Source organism: Grus americana, chromosome 1, assembly GCF_028858705.1.
Source record: "Grus americana isolate bGruAme1 chromosome 1, bGruAme1.mat, whole genome shotgun sequence".
NCBI lineage: Eukaryota > Metazoa > Chordata > Aves > Gruiformes > Gruidae > Grus > Grus americana.
In genome coordinates this window covers 66,865,381-66,884,555 of record NC_072852.1, presented here as the reverse complement: position 1 = coordinate 66,884,555, position 19,175 = coordinate 66,865,381, and the positions used below count along the sequence as shown (strand labels likewise).

General features: G+C 40.5%; 1 protein-coding gene across 1 annotated transcript; it reads left to right on the top strand.

Annotated features, from left to right (window-relative positions):
* The first annotated feature begins 441 nt into the window (after nt 1–441).
* Nucleotides 442–10,169, top strand: LOC129202900 (cytidine and dCMP deaminase domain-containing protein 1-like). The gene is made up of 10 exons (XM_054816570.1): nt 442–457; nt 711–799; nt 1,874–2,060; nt 3,035–3,487; nt 4,900–4,946; nt 5,828–5,940; nt 6,825–6,945; nt 7,089–7,139; nt 8,943–8,973; nt 9,373–10,169. The coding sequence occupies exons 1-10, from the start codon at nt 442–444 to the stop codon at nt 9,411–9,413; spliced, it is 1,149 nt and encodes a 382-aa protein (XP_054672545.1). The 3' UTR covers nt 9,414–10,169.
* The last annotated feature ends 9,006 nt before the right edge of the window (nt 10,170–19,175 follow it).

The window sequence follows — 19,175 nt, the reverse complement described above, 5'->3', positions numbered from 1 at the left end:
CACAGAGAGCTGATGCACAAACTTCTGACGTATTTCTTTGGCAGCATATTTGTCTTCATTTTAATTTTACTTTGAGTATAAGTAATTATATATTTTTTTTTTCAGTCTTACCTAATGTTATTGAAATCTTGACAGAAAATAGAACATGAAAGGGAAGGTTTTGTACTATGATAGCTGAAAGACATAAATTTTGAAGAAGAGTATGACATAGGGGAATAAAGTTGGCCATTCCAGATACTGGATATTCACATGCTGTTTCTTCCCTTTTTAAGTCAATAGAAATCGTTCCCTATGTCAGCAGAAAAGAGTAGATAGCATAACAAAAAAACCCCAAAAACCAAACAAAGAAAAAAGAAGAAATCCAGAGTACCTCTGCACTCTGTCAAGCACAAGCTCCTAGGACAATCATTACCATTTGACTTGGAGGACTGGCAGGCATAAATGGATGTGCTGACTGGTAAAGTGCAAAGATAAGGCTCTTTACAGAGGAACTGTCCAATTGAGCTCTGATACATTATTAAGAAACAATTAGTTAGTTCAACATGCACAGAAATTATAACCTTGTCCCCCAAGTTTTCACCTAGGACTGGAGAGCTAGATAATTATCCTATTTCATTACCAGTAATTATTTGCCAATTTTAGGACATTACCTACTTTTTTCTCCAAGACTGTTTTGATTAAGTTTTCATCTTTCCATTGTTTCTTTCTAGGTCCTCCTGCTCCTTACCTGAAGAAAGAAGACTTGTGTATGTTCTTAGCACTACATATGGAAAATTCACCAAGTGAATCACAGGAAACCGTGAGCTAATTCAACTTCAGCATATTCATTGTTATCTAAGCTAAAAAAGCCATAGTGTCCAATAGGATCTTGATTTTAAAATTGCTGACTTGATATTGTGGGCAAAACAATCTTAATTTGGGGAATTTTTACTTAATTCAGTTTATTGCCAATAAATGCAAACTTCTGTTTGCTGAATTGGATATGGAGGGAAAAAAGAAAACCTAAGGAGTTAAACATCCTCCATCCAGTTTTTCCAGGTTCAACTTAAGCCAAAGACTTACCCTCCCACCTTCCTACTTTCACCTTCCCTTGTTTTCACCATAGGTTACTCTCAGTCGGTCCCAGTTCCTTCAGTGAGGTGACGAGTGGTGCAGGAGGTCGGGGCTGTGTGCATGATGGTTTGTCTGTGGCTCCTCTCTGCTTTTTCCCAGTTTTCCTCTGCTCCTCCATGCTTCCTGCTGGCCCTGTCCTGGCATAAGTTGTCTGCTGTGGTCCCTCAGGAGCGTCCCTGCCCCAGCATAGGTCACTTGTGGGCCACAGTCCCACAGCTAGGATTTTAATCTGTTGTATGCTTAAACTCTAATAATAATTTTTGGTAAATCAAAGCTGTTTGAGTTTTTGAAGCTACATAGATGTCTGGTGGTTCCTACTGTGAGTATCCTTTGAATACTGTTGGCATTTGTTCGAAACTACACCTTGTCACTCCTTTCTCCTGTTTTGGTAGTCTGCTAGACCAGCTATTGGGATATTCATCTCCCTACTTGTTCTGTGATTTTCCAGACTTAGAGACTTTCCAAAGGTCTACCTCTTACCCCTTCCTGGATTCCAGTCAAGGTACTTGTGCTGTTGATCTAGAACATAGCATTTGAGTTATGTGCTGTGGACACACCAGAACTGACTGACAGTCTGCAGGAATCACCACATTTCTAGACTACTTGATCCCTACCCTTTTGCAACAAGTGCCATTCTTTTTCTGTGGGATCCTTTGGTTGCTATTTCTTTACGTGCACATAATGTGGATGGATTTTCATTCACTGAATGGTTATACATTCATTTCTATACGTATACATTTATTTCTCTGTGTGTATGCAGTATTGCAAAACTGGAATTGTCATCTGTGAAGCGAACAAGCCAAAAAGGATTATTGCCCTGGGGTGCTCAACAGAGGAACTTCATGCCGTGCCAAAAGTGCTGTTAAGGTTTCCTAATGCACTGAAAGGCTGTGAAGTTTACATGTCTCGGATGCCTTGCAATTACTGTGCAAAATTGCTGGTTCAAGGTCAGTATCAGAACTGAAGTATCTCCTAGACTAAGATTGCACATGTGGCATACTTGCAAGCTGGTAAACTAGTCATGCCAGTCATTTCTCTTCCTCTGTATTTTCTTCCATTTTGCTGTCTGCATTTTTCCTCAGTTGACTCTATATGAATCATTCAGATCGCTGTCAGAAGCTGATGTAGCTAAATATCTTATACAGTATGTAGCTGTGTTTATTAGAGAATATTAAGCTGTGCTTCATAATGTCATTGTACAAACTGTTAGTATTATGTGCTTCATAATGTCATTGTACAAATTGTTAGTATTTACTAACACATGGATTATGAAGAGTGCAAGTCATTAAATGAAAAAGGAGCCAGCAGAGCTTGTAGAGATGTTTGTTAAATGAGAAAAAAAATTTAAAGGAGTGGTCTCAAGGGATGTGGAAATCCTGAAAAAATAATTCATAGATAATCGACCTGATAAAATAAACAAAAAGAAAGCAGCCATTCATCAGATGAGAAATGTACCTCAGGTATTACGTACATAACAAGGGAGGTAGGTAGATTTTTTGCAGACAAGTTAATCTGTAGTACTTCACAAATGATAATGCATTACCTATATGTTGAATTTTTTGGTTTTTTTTTAAGATGCCTAATTGCTATACATATTTTTTCCTCTACAATAACTTCCATAACTTCCTCTATCTTTTTAAAACAATCTCCTTGTTTTAGAAATTTTTACCATGTGATAAATACAAGTAGAGACAAAAGTTTAATCACCTGGGAAAAAAAATCATTAATTGTGTATAAAGTTTCCCTTTTTACTATAAAAATAATGTGTTAATAAAAAAATATTTTAATATTAGTTCACTCATGTGGGGAAAAGCTTCAGCTTGCTTAAGTATATTCCATATCACTTTATTAATGGGAAAAATGACCACTAGTATATTTCATATTTAATATTAATCTTGCATATATTTTTTTCTTTATTCAGCACAAGTCTCACAAGTGTATTACTGGCCAAATTTTGAAATTAAAATGGCAGAAAATATCCCAAAGGATGATCTGGTAAAACATACTAATACCATCTTTACAGAAAGCTACATTGTTGCAGCAGTATATGTACCAACAATAGACAATGAAAGAGAGATGAAAATACTTAATTCAAATAAAAGAGCATCTCATGATGATCTAATCCCAATTACCTCTGTATTTGATGAGAAGAGTGATGTGGATATATTAAAGTGCTTTAAACTGGAACACCTGAAAAAAAACCAGCTGAAAAAATATAAAGAAAATCTTGCTACAGCAAAGAATTGTTTTAAAACTCTGGCAAGTTGCAAAGACGAAGAAATAATAATCCTAGAAGAGAAGGAATCCCCTGTAAAGAATAGTCCTAAATACACCCATGCTTTACAGCTCTGTGATTTATTAGCATCCAGAAGTGGTAAGTAAATTAATATTGCTAAATTTAGCTCAGTAATTCACACAGTGCAGAAAAATCCTACCTAATTGTTAGTTGTATTCCTGGAGATGTAAGGTACTGAAAAAAATGTTTAATTGATTGCATTGCATTCTTTTAGCTAATTCATGAAACTCTGCATATCTAGCAAACCTTAGTATCACGGTGGTATTTCCTGTGTGATAAAATTAATTCATGTTGCATCATTGTCTTACAAAACATATTCAGGTTATCTGAAGAAGGCTGGTAGTGCAAATTGGGCAAAAATCTCCTTAAGAAAAAACAGAGTGTATCATCACTACTGAATGGAGGTTTCTTTGCTGAAGGGGGAGTTGCTCCAGTGTGAGCCCAGGGCTGAGTAAGACCCAAAGAAACACAGTGCAGGTAGATACTTAGTTGGGCTAGTTTGCAAAACTGAAGAAGCACTCCTACAACAGGTAAAAAGAAAACCAAACTGGACATAATTATCTGTAACTTTTTCACATTGTCCATTAGGCTGGCTGGTTGTGGCTGGTTACACAGTAGATATTAGGCTGGTTTTTTTCAGTCCTACCTGTGCAGGTTGAAAATAGGGTTCACTCAGCAGCACGGGACATGTTTTCCACTTTATCCCAAATCCCTACTACTATTGCCCAGTGCTTCTCCTACTGTTAGCTGAATGCATTTGGCTGCTTTATGGAAGAGAAAGCAGTGCAGATTTTGACTGATTTTAATAATTGTAACCGTTGCTTTTAACTCCTACATAAAAAAATGGAGTGTTATGGCTCCCAGCAATATCTCAGGCAGTCCCTGTCAGCATCACGTCCGCACCAGCTTCCCTGCGTCACCAGAAAGTGGAAAATTTCTAGTTTTCCTTTCCTTTTCCCACAAAAGACAAGTTTTGGGGGTTGTTTGGTTGTTTCCTCTTGCGAGGGGAAAGAGAGTGGGAGAGATCCTGGGCAGTAGATGTCATTGCAAGTGCCTGTGCCTTGAGGAAGGTCTAAGAGAACTTGCTGTTCAGGCAGAGAAAGTAGTTTTTAAACTGTTTCTGAGCTGCAGTGATAGAAAGCATGCTAGTCTTAGCAGTGGGGAAGGTTAATGATTTTGGTACTTCTACACAAGAGCACTAGATAAGGCAATCAATATGGACTACAGGAGACAGCGAGCTACGAGGACTGGAGGTAAGTGCAACTGATTAGCCTAACACCTGGTTAGCCTGCTTGTCAGCAGTTTACCTGGTTCAATATTTTCTGGAGGCAATCAAGCAAGGAACAGCAACTTTTGTCCCAACAGGTGTGTTCTTCCTCTCTCTGGACCAGCAGGCATGAGTAAGAATGTCAGACCTTTTGACCAGCAGGTTTGTTGTAATATCATAGTGTTGTATGAATTTATAACTGTGATTGACTGTTTATCCTCAGACCATAATACTGGAGTGGGGACAGTGATCTACAAGGAAGACAACATTGTAAGTAAAGGTTTCTGTGGTCTAGGAAATTGTGCCCTTCTTATAAAAAAGTCTAATAATGATCTATTGTTATATGAAAATAATACTTGTAAGATTGCTATGTAATAAGTTGTCAGGCACGGAAAAGTTTAAAACCAGCCCATTTCTGCCATAAAAATGCACTTTAAGTTTACTAGACTTGTGTTTATGCATGTAAATGAGGAAGTTAACTTGCGTCATATGGACTCTCTTAAAAAATCATTTAGTGGAGTTGCAGTAATATAAAACAACTTTTTGTGGAAAAAAAAAAAGTTTATATTCCCTAACTCTGTCCCAGAACATTATTTAATATATAGTCAGCAGTTAGAAGGGGTGAAGTCCCATGTTTTCCTAAACTTTAAAGTGATGAGCTGATGTTCCTGATGACATTGTTACTATTATCATATTGAAATTCCATGCTTATTTTTAGTTTATATGTTTTCCTAAATGAACACAACTAAGAAAACATAGCTAACACTTTCCCAGTCTTTTCGGTGACTTTGTGTTTAGCACCTTCTTTTGTTTTAATTTTTATTTGCTAATCAACTTTTCCTGTGATGATTGTTTATAAGTGTTGTATTTCATGTTCATAGTAAAATGTATTTCTGGAAACAAAGACAAATTATCCTTTTGGGGAAAAAAAGTCTTCATGATTTTCTGAAACTTCACATATCATACTCCTATATGATTAGAATCTACAATCAATCATTTTGAAATGGAGATCTGCATAAGTATTGCTAAACATCATCACATGAGGACTCTCACTGAAGTTATTAACAGCTTTTAGGAGTTGGATGCAGTGAATAACTAAAAGTCCCAGAAGAACATTACCTTTTGTTTCTTTCTATGTTGTTTCTTTCTAGGTTGCCCTAGGCTACAGTGGATATCCAAAAGGGGCATTGAATAGTTTATTTTGCCAGAAGACAGATGCTGATTTTGCAATTGTATGTGCAGAAGCTAATGCAATTATTATGAGGTAGGAACTCATTAAATATTTAGAAGGAATTAGACAAAGTCTTGGTGTTGGGTGCTTCAGTCATGAAGACATACCTCTCTAACCTACCATGGGAATTTCCAAAGCATAGAAAGGAGAAGTAATGTTACATACCATGGAAAGGAATTTAGTCTTACGAGGCACTGAGTGCAATTTGTTTTTACAGAGATGTAGGTCTGTGTGATCTTACATTCTAATACACCCAGCAAACTTATGTGACAGTGTCAGAGGTTCCTGCTAGTCCCCTGTCTCTGACCTCTTGTAAGCCCAGTTCCCGTGGGCAGTTATGGGCAGGGGCCTTCACATCTGCTGGAAACAGCAGTAGCCAGTAGCAGAGCTCTTGCTTCTGTGTGGAAATGCAGGGCATTGCAGCTGGGTGGTCAACTCAGACTGCCTCCTTTGACACATGTAAACTGAGTTTCATGAAGTTTCCTGCCTATGGAAAGTTTCTCTGCACACTGCCAGAGCAAACATCTGTGCTTGTGTCCCTGGCTGATGGTCCCTCTTCTGACAGCTACTTAGTGGGCAGTGTGTTGACTGAATGCTCTGCTGTCACCTACTCACATATTCAGGTGATTATGATCTGGTGGTGAAATGATTCCTGGATACACATTTTATAAACCAGAATATCTGTCTTTACAGTGCTGTGAGTACGCAAAGAGTAGGTAGATCCATTTCCTAAGTTGGCAAGCTCATGGTACATACTGCAAATATTTGCTTGTCGTGAGCTGGAGATCCCTTACTCACCTCCCTGGCCAGTGATAGAACAGAACAAAGGAGAAGAACCCACTTTAGATTCCAAGAGAAATAATTCCTCCTGAAAACACACCTTGTTTGTAATTGTGACAATATTGTATTTTTTTCAGTTCTGAGAGAGACCTGCGTAATGCCGAACTCATCACTACATGTAAACCCTGCTCTGACTGTCTGAAACTGATCCAAGCAAAGAATATAGCAAAAGTCATTTGGCCTCTGCCAGACAGAAGTGTAGGTGGTATTTGAGACAGTTAAAAGCCGTGTGTCATGGCTCAAGGCTTGCTGTTCTTTTGTCCCCACCCTGAGGACATCCTCCTGAAAACCTTGTGGTTTCTCTTTGCTGGGAGTAAATTGCACACTCTTCACTCTTTCAGGCTGGGCCCTCCTCTGCGTTGCCAGCTTCCGGCTTGTTTGCAGCCCCAGAGGTAGGTTGAGTGCCAAGGGAAGGATACTTCTCATGGGGTATACATGGTAGAGATGGCTGCTCTCACTCTGAAGGGGACAACGATGAAAGGGCATGCTTACAAGCTATCCTTTGTCTCCTTTGGCAAGCAGGGAAGGTCCTGCCTACCAAGGTACATAGCCTTTAGGTGGAGCTTCATGGGGTCCGTGCTGCCCTTCTGTCTCCCAAACTAGGCTCTGCTCTCCTGTCCACCTACATAGGGACAGTGTTGGCAGTGGCAGTTCCTCCCACTTTGTGAAGCCGTGTATTCTTTCTGAACAGCTCATGCTCTGCTAAAGGCATGCGTATGGCTCCCTAGAAATCCAGGGTCTATGTGCTTGCCTGTCTTACAGTCTAAATATCCTAGCAGGGGCAGCTCTTGACTTCGAGACAGTGGTAAGGATTTTATAAACATTGTTAAAAATCTTTGTCCGTCTGTCTTAGAAGTATGTGTAGTGGTGATAATACAATGGGGAGAACAGTAAGAGAAAATACAGAATGAGAGAAGTTTAGATTATTTACTATCCAAATAATACTGACAAGAGAGAATATCTATTTGTTGTACATTAGAAAACAAAAAAATAGCCATTATCTTGTAAAGGGCCTGGTAACGTTCTCCCATGCACCGCTTTCACACTCAGCTGAAGCTGGCGTTCTGTAGCACATTTAACTGTTAGTAAAAGCAATGACTATGGAAAATCCTCACTTGTTTTAAAGTCAGGTAAATACCTAGTTGGAGTGGAATTGTGAAATCTGTTTGTGCTGGTAGGGGTCACTAACTTCAGGTAATCCTTGCTGTTTCTTCTCTTTGTTCATACTGTCTCTTCCTGAATTACCTTCATAAATTCACTCCAGTTTGGAACAGTGTTAAAAACATAGGATGATTCATAGGCAATTACAAGTGTTTCCTGATTCGTCACCACATATAAGCAAAGAAAAACATTTCTTTGGCAAGTAAAGACATTTTTAATACTTTTCTTGAGACTGGCTAGATCAGAACAGGATTGGGTATGTAATACCCAGCATGACATGTATGCCCTTGCAAGGTAAGAGGCCTCTTACGTGTGTTGCCTGAGAACGGTGGTGCCAAACAAGTATTACAGAGCAGGCAGTGTCACAGCTTGCACTCTTCTGAATTCAGAATTTTGTAAAACTGCAAAATTCTCACTAGCAACACAGAATGCATGGTGGTCCACAAGGCAAAAAGCATGAGAACTTCTCCACAAAGTGGCATTCAACATTAGAACATGGAAATGTATTTCATTCAAGAATTTTCTTTCACAGTAAGAAAGTGATGCTCTGTTTCAAGCAGTCAAATAAAGTTGCTGCAGGAAATCTAAATTTGAATTTTTTTCTATATCACCAGCCATAAATTGTGTCACAATTTTGATACTACATTAACACAGCTGTATTTAATAGAGTGCATTGGGACTACTACTGGCTTTCGTTCTTGCAAAAAATCAGCTCAGTGGATATGTGCGTGCAGATCTCTGTAGAACTGAGACCATACAGTTTTATTAATATGATATACAGTTGGTGAAGTAGAGTTATTTTTTTCTTTTATCAAAATCCAGCTCTAACACAAATTATTATTAATGAGCTTCTTTTTTAGAGGCTTTTTAGCACGATTAATGTGCTAGATGAGTTAGGGTTTTTTTAAAAAAAGCCTGTCAGATAATATAAAAATAGAAATATGAAATCAGGAAATTGTTTTAAAAAGTCCTTCATACTGTTTAATGGTGTGAGTTATAAATTTGTCACTCATTGTGTTGTTTTCTTTTCTTAGCAACCCAGAGGATTAACTGAAGATCCTTCAGGTAATGATGTCCAAATAAGATAATAGCAAATATGAAAAGGATAAGTCATATTAATTTTTAGCTACAATTATGACTGAATCTGAAATATGACCATGTCAGAGGAGGAGTGGAAGCAACTAAACTATGTGAGGTCATGACATGGGTTAAATGTGAGACCAAGGCATGAGCATTTTGATTACGCAGGCCATGGGGAACAGTCTGTTAGAACAGGGACAGCTCACACCAACTTGGAAGCGGAAAAGATACAGTAATTGCATAAAATTACTTCTTTGGAATTACTGAGATGCTACTTCTGGTTAGCATCCGTCCCTTCACAATGAACTAGTTAATTCAGTTAGAGAACACATCTTTATCAGTTGTTCCTTATTCATGTCTCTTGTACTTCTGCTTTCATTTCAGAGGGGCAGGCTGCAGCTGCTGCTGATGGTGAACCAGCATAAGGCTCCACAACATGAACACGAGCTTTAGGATCCAACACCCCAGACCCCCCAGTATATCTGGTGGTGTTGGGATAATCATCTTGAGATGGCAGCCGCTCTGGTTGTGCCCACTGCCTTCCAGAAGCACAGCTCATACCAATCCCCCTGCCACTCCTTATTATTGCTTCCACTATGCTCTGCAGGAATTTGCTTCTGTCTGTGGCTTGCAGGTGGAAAAGCATTTGCTTTTGATGTCCCTCTAAGGGGTGGTCATGCCTAACTGTGCAGTGTCTGTAGCCGTGAAGACAGTGGTTGTTTTCTGCAGTCCTCATTCCCTCTGCAGCCTCTCTTGGATTAGTCAGAGCTCCTTATATGTCCTCTGATAGGCACATACCTGTTTTTAATTGGTCTTTGTGCTATGTTGATCACGTTTTAGACTTAAATTTGATCTCTGACCTTGAAACACCAGACCAATTAATGTGGAATATGCTTTCATATTTTTCCAGGCTAAATCATGTTGCTCTAAATGAGCTGGGGGTTTGCAGACTATAGTGGTGACAGCTGCTTTTGTCCTTGTCCTTGGACTCTAGACTCCCTCAACTGCAGTTTCAATACCGGGATTTTCTAGGATGACTCCAAACCCAGAATCAACTATAAAAATCCTCTCAATTTTTAAAAAAAATCATTGTGAGAATGCTATTATTTGTGGCTTGTTAACTTTCAGCAATTATTCCTTTTACACAGCCTCTTTAGAGTAAGATCATCAAAGGGTTTTGCATGGGATTAAACTGAAGATTATATCACTGTAAAAAAATAAATTTGTTTGCAGTTTTCAACATGTGTCCTCTGACTGTGTTCCCTTTGGAGATGGTAAGAGCAGACCATCACAAACCAAATGGCAAGGCCCACGCCATGGTAGTACTTGGTACTCATGTTGGAGTGGATGTTGCTGTGACTGGGCATGTATTTGCTTCCCTCACACAAGGTACATGCAAGCCTTGGACAAACCTCTGTTCTTCATTTCACCTTTTTCCCTCTGCTAACCTGTATGAAAGCATGTGTAGGCTCTCTGCTTAGTGTGGAAACTGAGAAGGCAGCAGCAGAAAGAGGATTTTGATACAGGGTAGCACGGCAGCGTGTGTGTGTGCATGCATGCAGCAAGGGTGTGAAGAGTGGCTGTAATTTCCAAGGACGTGCCACTCATTACACGATGTAGGTGTGACTAAACAATGCTACAGGCATCCTGTAAGAGGACCTTTACAGAGCTAAATGCTATATGTAGAAATAACATGATAATATCATAAGTCCAAAATCTCTCCATTCTCTACAAACGGTCATGCACAGGCTTAATTTTCAAATGAGATGATAAAGTCTTGGGAAGAAAGTTGTGCATCTCCCATTTGAACTGCAACAGCTTCCCCCGGGTCATGGAGAAATCCATGAAATGATCAGAAGTGTAGTCCCCATTGCAATTGCATCCCAGTCCGATGTTTTCAGTGCATGCTCATCGCTCCTGGCAAAGATGGAGCAAGAACTTGTGTAGGAGAAGTTTGCAAAGAATGCTAGACTGCTGAAAGGACTCATTTTCTTCCAGCCAGCACTGTCAGACTGCATCTAACCCACTGCACAATACTACAACTTACCTGTATCAGAGATGATGTTCGTACGTGTCAGATGCTGGCCTTTTTAATCACTGAATTATGCATATTTTTATGTGTATGGATATAATGTATATTTTTTTAAAAAGCTTCATACTATGACACTGAAATTTAAGTAATTACACAATGTGTGTATACACATAGTATCTTTTTTTCCCCTGGAGCTTACAGGTTGGTATCACTTGCTAACAAAATATTTCCTTGTGGCATTACTGACAAAATTTTTGTGAATACTTCACCATCCTGCCATACCATAACTGTCAAATTATTTGTTCTAAGAACCATTCACTTAAAAGACTAAGACAAAGCCTACAGTGATCTCTCTTGGCTGTATTATGGGATACCAGTAATGTAACTGGGGAAAGTAGGAAGTGTTCAGGACTTAATCCTATTAGAAGACAAGCTAAGCCTAAGCAGAAGAAATGTGGACACAGTTATACAGAGATGATTAAGGCACTTAGCCTTTTTATTATAAATCATCAAGCTTTGTGTGTGATCATCTTCCTAGAAATCATAAAGCAATTTATCTTAGCCGTGTAAGCAAATGATCTTTGCAGGCATTTTGCAAGCATTTGCACAAAAAATACAGAATTCATAGTAAAGGCTTAGCCTTCCTTGTGATAAATTGTACAGCCACAAAAGGATAATTATTTTCATGACAATGTACTTGGATAAATAACATAGATTAGAACGAGAGCTAAGAATGAGAATCAGAATGTTATTTTTTCCAATTGAGTTGTTCAAGGATGAAGCCTTTATCCCAGCTGTCTGATTTTGAATTCTGGATGGTGCTGACACTGAAGAGAAGGAGGAAACCACTCTGCTTTCAGAGTAGCCCTGTAAGAACACATGTGAAAGCTGAAAGCCCCTCTCCTTGCCAGTGCAGGTATATAAACATCTTGGTGGTTTGAAGAAAATTCCTTGGAGAGTCCAGGGAACTGCTATGTGAAATTAAAGCAGATATAAAATGCTGGTATGAAAGACCTCTGTGGAGACTGGTGAGCACCGACACAATTCTCTGGCCAGTAATTGATGCCCCTGGCAGCAGTAGGCACCCCTCCACCTACATTTTCCTCCTCTTTCTTCACTGGGTCCATGGCTCCTTTGCCTTTCTTTATTCTCAAGTAGATGTGGACATAATCAAATTCAACTACTCCCATATCGTGGGATCTAATTCTCAAAAGAAGGTAACATTTCCTGTAAACCACAATTGTCTCTATCTCCGTTGAATTTCAAATCACCTGGAGACCTCGAAATTACAAGAATTTCCCAGAAGGATGACTTGATTGGCTTAATTGTGAAGTTACTTACTAGTGGCAATTTGTCTTTTGTGTCCCACCAGCAATAATGCCAAGCCGAGTGAGGACTGCACAACTGACACATCACAACCAGAGTGGTTACTTAAGTTTTCACTTCATACTTAAGTTTTCACCTAATATTTGATTCATAGTCTTCTGGCAGAGAAGAATCTCATTCCGTTGCAAAGTATCATTATTAAATATAACTAAATTTAAAATTCTGCTTTGATTTATGCCAGCATTTATTATTACAGCTATGCAGTACAAAGAATTCCTTATCTCCTCTCCTCCCAACAAAGTGAAGTTATACAAGCATTAGCCACGAGGTGGCAATGCAAGAGCTTGATATACTAAATTCTGGTGGCATTTATAGCATTTAAGCAGGTTAGGCTTTGGAGTATTAGCTAAGTAAATGCATTTGCAGTATTACTGCAGAGTTTGACTCTGCCAGTATGTAATACGTGCTCCGCATCTGCATAATTGACTTTATGCAAAATCCAAGGAAGACTAAGCTGATTTTCTGGATCAATAACTTATGCCTTTTATGTCGCTAATAATTGATCTCTTTATTTAAGTGGCTCAGTAGTCAATGAAGGATGTTATGCTAGGAACTCAGCTGTGCTGTTAAAAGCAAAACATCTTAGGAAAGGGGATGCACTGATGACATACTGCTGTCCCACTGTGAGTCTTCTGGCTTTAACTCCTGACCTCCCTTGAGGCCCAAAGGGACCTAGACACCTCGTACGTGTGGATCTCCCAGAGCGCTGATTGCTTCACTGCCTCAAACGCCTGCCTCTGCCACCCAGGTTTTTCATTCACTTTTCTGACATGGCTGATGCTTGTTTCCTGCATCATAAGAGCATTCAACAGTGAATCAAAAGTGGGGTCAGGTGGAAATAGTTAATTTCCAGCCTTTTTCATCCTTTCTTCTAATTAAAAGTATTTGTGTCATTTGCAGGCATAGGGGAAGTTGTATTATCTCTCTTTTCTACACTTACCTTCAAGGACACCCACTGTAATGGAGAAAGTATTTTAATGTATTTTCTATTTCAGTGTTAACTTCTTTCAGAAGTCAAAGCTACAGCTTTTCAGAAGGTGGGTTGTTTTTTTTTTCTCATTCAAATAAGACAGACTAAAAAAATTCTAGCCTAAGAGATGGATTGTGGACTTGGCAGATGTCTCGTGTCACTATATTCACTGCAGTATTTATTTGCACATAGGGAAGTTATTATGGATGTGCATTTTGTTATTTTGGGCAAATATGATAACAGCCTGATGCTATCTTCTCTTGGCATGGCACCAGTTTTCCTCTGAGCACTTTATGGGAAATCTTATTTTCAATCAGATGATACATTGTGAAAAGTCAGTGTGTTGCATCTTTCAAATACATGCAAGTTTGTGGTTTAGTAAATGGATAGCAATGTAAAGGAGAGGAATGCAGTAGGAAGCCTTGAAGAAGCTCACATCTCAAAAGTTGTTTTCTATCAGAAGGATTTGAGATTAAATTCTGCCTGTGAGTCGGGTGTTCAGACTGACAGGTCTGCTGTGGGCGCACATGCTGAGTCTGCCATGTATTTTGGATAACCTGTAGCTACTCCTGCAAGTCCATCCATGGCCTGTGTCGGTTCAAACACTTTGCTGGGCCAGGGGCATTGGCACATGCATGCCCTTGCCCTCTCAGAATTCAGGTTTCACAATTTCTAAGGCTTGAAGGTAACAGTTGGCTGATCTGCCCCTGCATAATACTGACCGTGGGATTTAACAGTTAACACAAATGGGGACCTGTATTTGGTAGGGGCACGTACTTTTGAAAGGTACCTGGGCTGCGGTGTATCTCTAACCCTATCTGTTAATGTCAAGCTGCCTGCTTAGACAGATGATAAACAAACTTTGTCTTCAGAGCTGATAACAGCAGATTTCTTCGGGGAAAATGTGCTTCAGGCCTCTTCTGTTTCTGGAGATTGTTTGCGTGCGCGTATCAGCTCTCTTGTTTACACACTGCACAGCCTGCAGCCACACAAACCCCAGGCTGTGCTCCTTGCAGGTTACATAAAATAAGCTTTAAGAGGCTGGCTGGTGTTTGAAAAAATGAAAGTGAGTTTTGGGACACGATGTTTGAGGAACTGGGTGGCTGGAGCTTTTCCCTTACAGCTTTCTCTAGTTACATTCACCAGCTTGTGGGTGAGGTGTTAGATATAAACCCTGATGGGAGCCATTTCTCAGAGATCACATGCAATTGGCTGTACCAGCAGAAGGCTAACTCAACTCAGTGTTGGTTGGAATTGATAAGATAGCCTTTCTATCCACCTAACTTGTTTATAGCATCAAATGAAGGAGATAATTTCCTGCTTTTATTAATCCATGGCTTTTGGACATTACCCTGACAGCTGCTACTATAGAGAATAGCCTGTATGTAAGCCTGGGAAGGGAGAATTAATAAGGGAAGAGAGGAGCAGAGTATGACTGCTAGCCTGAAAGTACAGTGCTAAGGAGAGAGACTACATGTGATATACTTCCAGAAAAATAAAAGCCATTCTTGGAAATGCCCAGTGTTCTGTATGGTAAATTCTCCTCTGAGAATGGGCATTTTACTGCTTCCTATAGCAGCCACTTTTTTCTTCTGTAAAGTTTGCCGCTCATTAGCGTGGGTAGGATATGAAAAAGGCAGAGAAGAGGCAAGAACCTAAGCAATCGGAGGCAGTCATAGAAAGCTTTACTGAAATATTTCTGCTTATCTTGCCAGGAAGAACCCTGAAAAATCGTCCTGAACTGTACCAAGGTGTTACAGTGGGGCTTGGGGCAGTGGCAATGAAGTGCTTTCCAGGCTCTATTCGGAGCAGCAAACTTAATTCTAGCTGTGTTCCTCCAGTCTTCTGTCTACCTGTTCTGCATTTGTCGAGCTGGGAATCAGCTTTCAATGAAGTCAGCAGATATGTTTTAATTGACCATAAATAGCAACATCCAAAAAAATCCTGCTAGAACTTAGCTTGTGTTTATCTAATATCAGAAAACATCATGCTGCTTCGACTTGATGCATTAAGAAATTCAGTGAGCTGGGGTGAGAATATCTTCTTTAAGATATAGTGCAGATGATAAAATATTCCTTACTCCCTCCTACCTCCTTTTCCCTTTGCTTTTATGGCTCAAGATGTGGTTTTGAAACTCTAAGCAAACTAGAGTTTTTGAACTGAGTAAACTTTAACTATCAATAGCATGTCTCCATATTGCCATGAAACACCTGGAACGTTTTGCAGCATTTGGCATTTGTACATAACATGATGATGCTGTGTCTTCTCTTACTATGTAGTTTGTTTTGCTTGTGCGTGTCTTGACATGGATACGGAACATTTGTTGTATTGCACGTTTCTGATTTAAGGTATTCAGTATATAGATTTAAACCAAAGAGCAAGAACCTGGTGACCACTTAAGCAAGTGATGAAATATGATGTTTCCTGATGTAGACAACAGCGTCAGCTTTCATTCCAGGTTGGTGGTTATTTTCTTTATAATGCATCACATATATAAACAGCTGTCTTTGATGTTCACAGATGATTAATTTGATGGGTTTGTAGTCTGAAAGCTAATAATTTACATTCCTGCTCCACTCCTGGAAGGGAGATGCTTGCCCTTTCTTCCCAGGAATTGCTAGTCAATGCACTCTGTCCAAGCTATTCATACCCTGTGTATTGCTACGTGATAAGGGGAAATTATAGAGTGGGATTCTACCTGAAATCTTTAGACCTGAGCGAATTCCTCCAACATGTCACAGACTTCTCCACATACATGATAAGGGAAGCTGCAAATACTGATAAAAGGTAGAGAAAAATGTTCATTTTTTGCAATGGAGGGGAATTACCACCCGGAATTCCTTATGGATCTACATTAAGCTCAGTGCTGTTTGAAATACCCATAAACAATGTGGAAAAGTAGGTGGATAGTGAGTGGTTGATGATGATGAGATGGTATCAGCCCCCAAAGACATTTCAAGATGCTCCTATCTAATCACGTTTAGAGACTTGCTATGTATCGAGGTGCTGTTGTATCTAATCTGGCTTGTCAGACATCATAGAGACATCAGAATGAGGGCTGAATGGAATTCAGGAGGAGGAGAAACCTTAAAATTAATGTTTCTGCTAGATTTGTAAGAAAAAGTCTTTGTTTCAAAAGCAGAATCCACTAAGAGGAAAACCACTTGTACCTTCTGTCACTAGAAATGCTTTGTTACAAGGCCCAGTTACAAACAGCGAAAATAAAGGTGGTTTGTGCCTAAATGTATTTATAGCTCAAATGAAAAGTGAAGCAGTAGTTGCTACAGTCACAGAAAATCAAGACACTATGGGAAATGATGGACAGTCACAGTCTAAATTGCAGCATGATGGAAAATATATTTAGGCTAATGAATGTAAATGTATCTTTGCAGTTCGATATTTTTGGAGAGACATGTCAGTCTTTTTACAATAATAGTCCAAGAAATGGCTGAGGTTTCCGCACAATGCAAAATTGTGTACAGATGCAATGTCTGCTCTTATCAGCTGAGGCTTAAGAAAGGCTTTTAAATTCCCTTGCACATCTGTGTGTTTATGTCAGATAGCTCAAGCATGGGGAAAACTGATACCAGTGAAATTTTTTTGTCTATCCTCCCAGTAAAATGAGTCCTACGTAATGAACAGGCTTGCAGTAGCGTGTAAGTATCCACCACAAATGAGAATGACAAAAGGTATGAACCGGAGACATCTTAAACCCCACCCTTGAGAGATTTACGTACCATGTGGGAGGATGGTGTACCTGTCACCAGATGGCATAGCTAGGTCTGCTCTCTCCTGGAGATCAGCCCCTCCACATGGTCTTTCTCTCTATGTGCAAGCATCAGAGTCACCAGCTGTCTCCCTTCTGCCTAAAAATCCATTAACTACAGCTCTCACCTAGGATTTGGACATGAGGCTCAAGTTGCTCACATGAGGTATCAAACAGATATTTGGAGAGTTTGGTAACACTGGGCTTGTGGATGAACCCAGGGGAAGTGCGGACGGCGTGTCGTGTTGTGCTCCGCTCACGTAAAGCGAGGTCTGGGAGCCTCCTGGTGTGACGGGTGGAGGGATGCCTAGCCCTTCTCTCCAGGGTTAGGCACTATGACTTTTAGTGTGGTCTTTTTTTTTTTTTTTTTTTTTAAATGTTTCTAGATCTGTCAGGGAAGATCTTCATGTGTTGGAAATTTCACTGGTAAAAGACCATGGTGCAGCCAGAGGCCTTTGGCATGGCCAGGGCAGGCAGCAACTGAGCAGTAGATTTGCAGAAATAAAACTGAGACCCATGTAGGTAGGTGGCACTCAGGAGTTAAGGCCTCACAGCAGGTAATTCCGTGTGTGAGTCCTGCTTTTAGGAGCACCCCTGGCCCCTGAGGGCACTGCCAGCCCTCGCTGCCCTGCCCAGCCTCCCCACCCTAACTGAGGTCCAGGACCCCATTTCGGCTCAGCCCTGGGCACCCATCCTGGCTGCGTTACAGGGGTGCCCCTGCCCAGCCCTGTCTCCAGCCCCATCTCCTTCGGCTCCTGATGGGACGCCCTGGTCCTGGCTCACCCTTCCATGGACCCTGTGGGGCTGAGCCCCTTGATGAGGCCTGTCAGGTAGGGGTTGGCCTCAGCTCCCTGCTTGTCCCCCATCCTGGGGCAGCCTTCCATGTGGCTCCCCAAAGTGCCGGGCAGCCTGAATGTGGCATTACGGGGTATGCGTAAGAAAGGCAGGTCCATCAGCGAAACGCAGGATGCATAGGGATGCTGGGTGTCTCAGAAGGGTGCATTTTATTTTCTGGGTTCCCTGATAAATACCTACCTTCCTCTGCAGCTTTTAGTATGAGCCCGTTCCTAGATGTGTCTCCTAGCCCCTAAGCTACGGCTATTTCCTGCCTGCCTGCCTGAAGCTAACCGCAAGGTCAGCTTCATCGCAGCTGGAGTTATTAACACTGCAAGGACACTTCAGCACTTTTATGTGGTACTGGTAAAAATCGATAGCCCAGAACCATGATGTTTTTAGGAGGCAGTGAGGTTTTCTGGCTATGAGCTGCAGTGAGTGTCTGGGTAAAGCATCTGTCGGCCCAGAATCCTTGTTTTAGCTGTGAAGTTATGATGTTGTCCAGACCAAGTCAGCAGAGACTGAAGAGCGGTCAGAAATACCAGTTTAACCATGACGATTCAATCCAAGCCATAACGCCTCCCATCAACGCGAGAAGCAAACTCCTGGAGGCGATAGCTGCTAAAGAGCGTTAGGTCAGCCTAATGCTTGCTCTCATTATCAGCTGAAAGTATGGTTGTGGTCCCACATGTCCCCAGAGCTGTAAAGCGGTGGAGTTTGGCCCATTATTTACCTTCCCTTTGCCAATCCAGCACTACGCAGCAGCTGCAGGTTGGGAGATGTCCGTGGAATTTGAAGCTGCTTAGTCATGATTTGGGTAATGAAGACTTAAAGATTTCCTTAACCTGTTGAAACACACTATTGGAATGGACAATCCTCCTTATTTCTGTAGGACCCCAGTGACGTGCAAACCAGGCAAACAATGACCCTGTATATCCCTGTCTGCAATTACTTAATTATCCTTGCGAGTAAGGAGAGTGAGGGTTCCTTAGTGCAATGTGTATCTTAGCATTATGGCCTACTATAGGGCATTGTTAGCTGTTTACATTGCTTAACTTTAATGTTAAACAAGACAAGCTGTTCCAGAGCCCAGGATAACTCCTGACTGCCAAATAGAAGGGAAGAAGTCCAGGTGCAGCTGTGTAAGCACTTTAATTTTTTGTGTGTGTGAACCTCAAATAACCCTGAGGAATTCATTA

Bases quoted from the DNA above. Each gene is read 5' to 3' on its own strand.
- LOC129202900 (XM_054816570.1), top strand. The intron at 3,488-4,899 runs GTAAGTAAATTA...GTTTATCCTCAG, and splicing joins TTTATTAGCATCCAGAAGTG to ACCATAATACTGGAGTGGGG. The intron at 8,974-9,372 runs GTAATGATGTCC...CTTTCATTTCAG, and splicing joins ATTAACTGAAGATCCTTCAG to AGGGGCAGGCTGCAGCTGCT.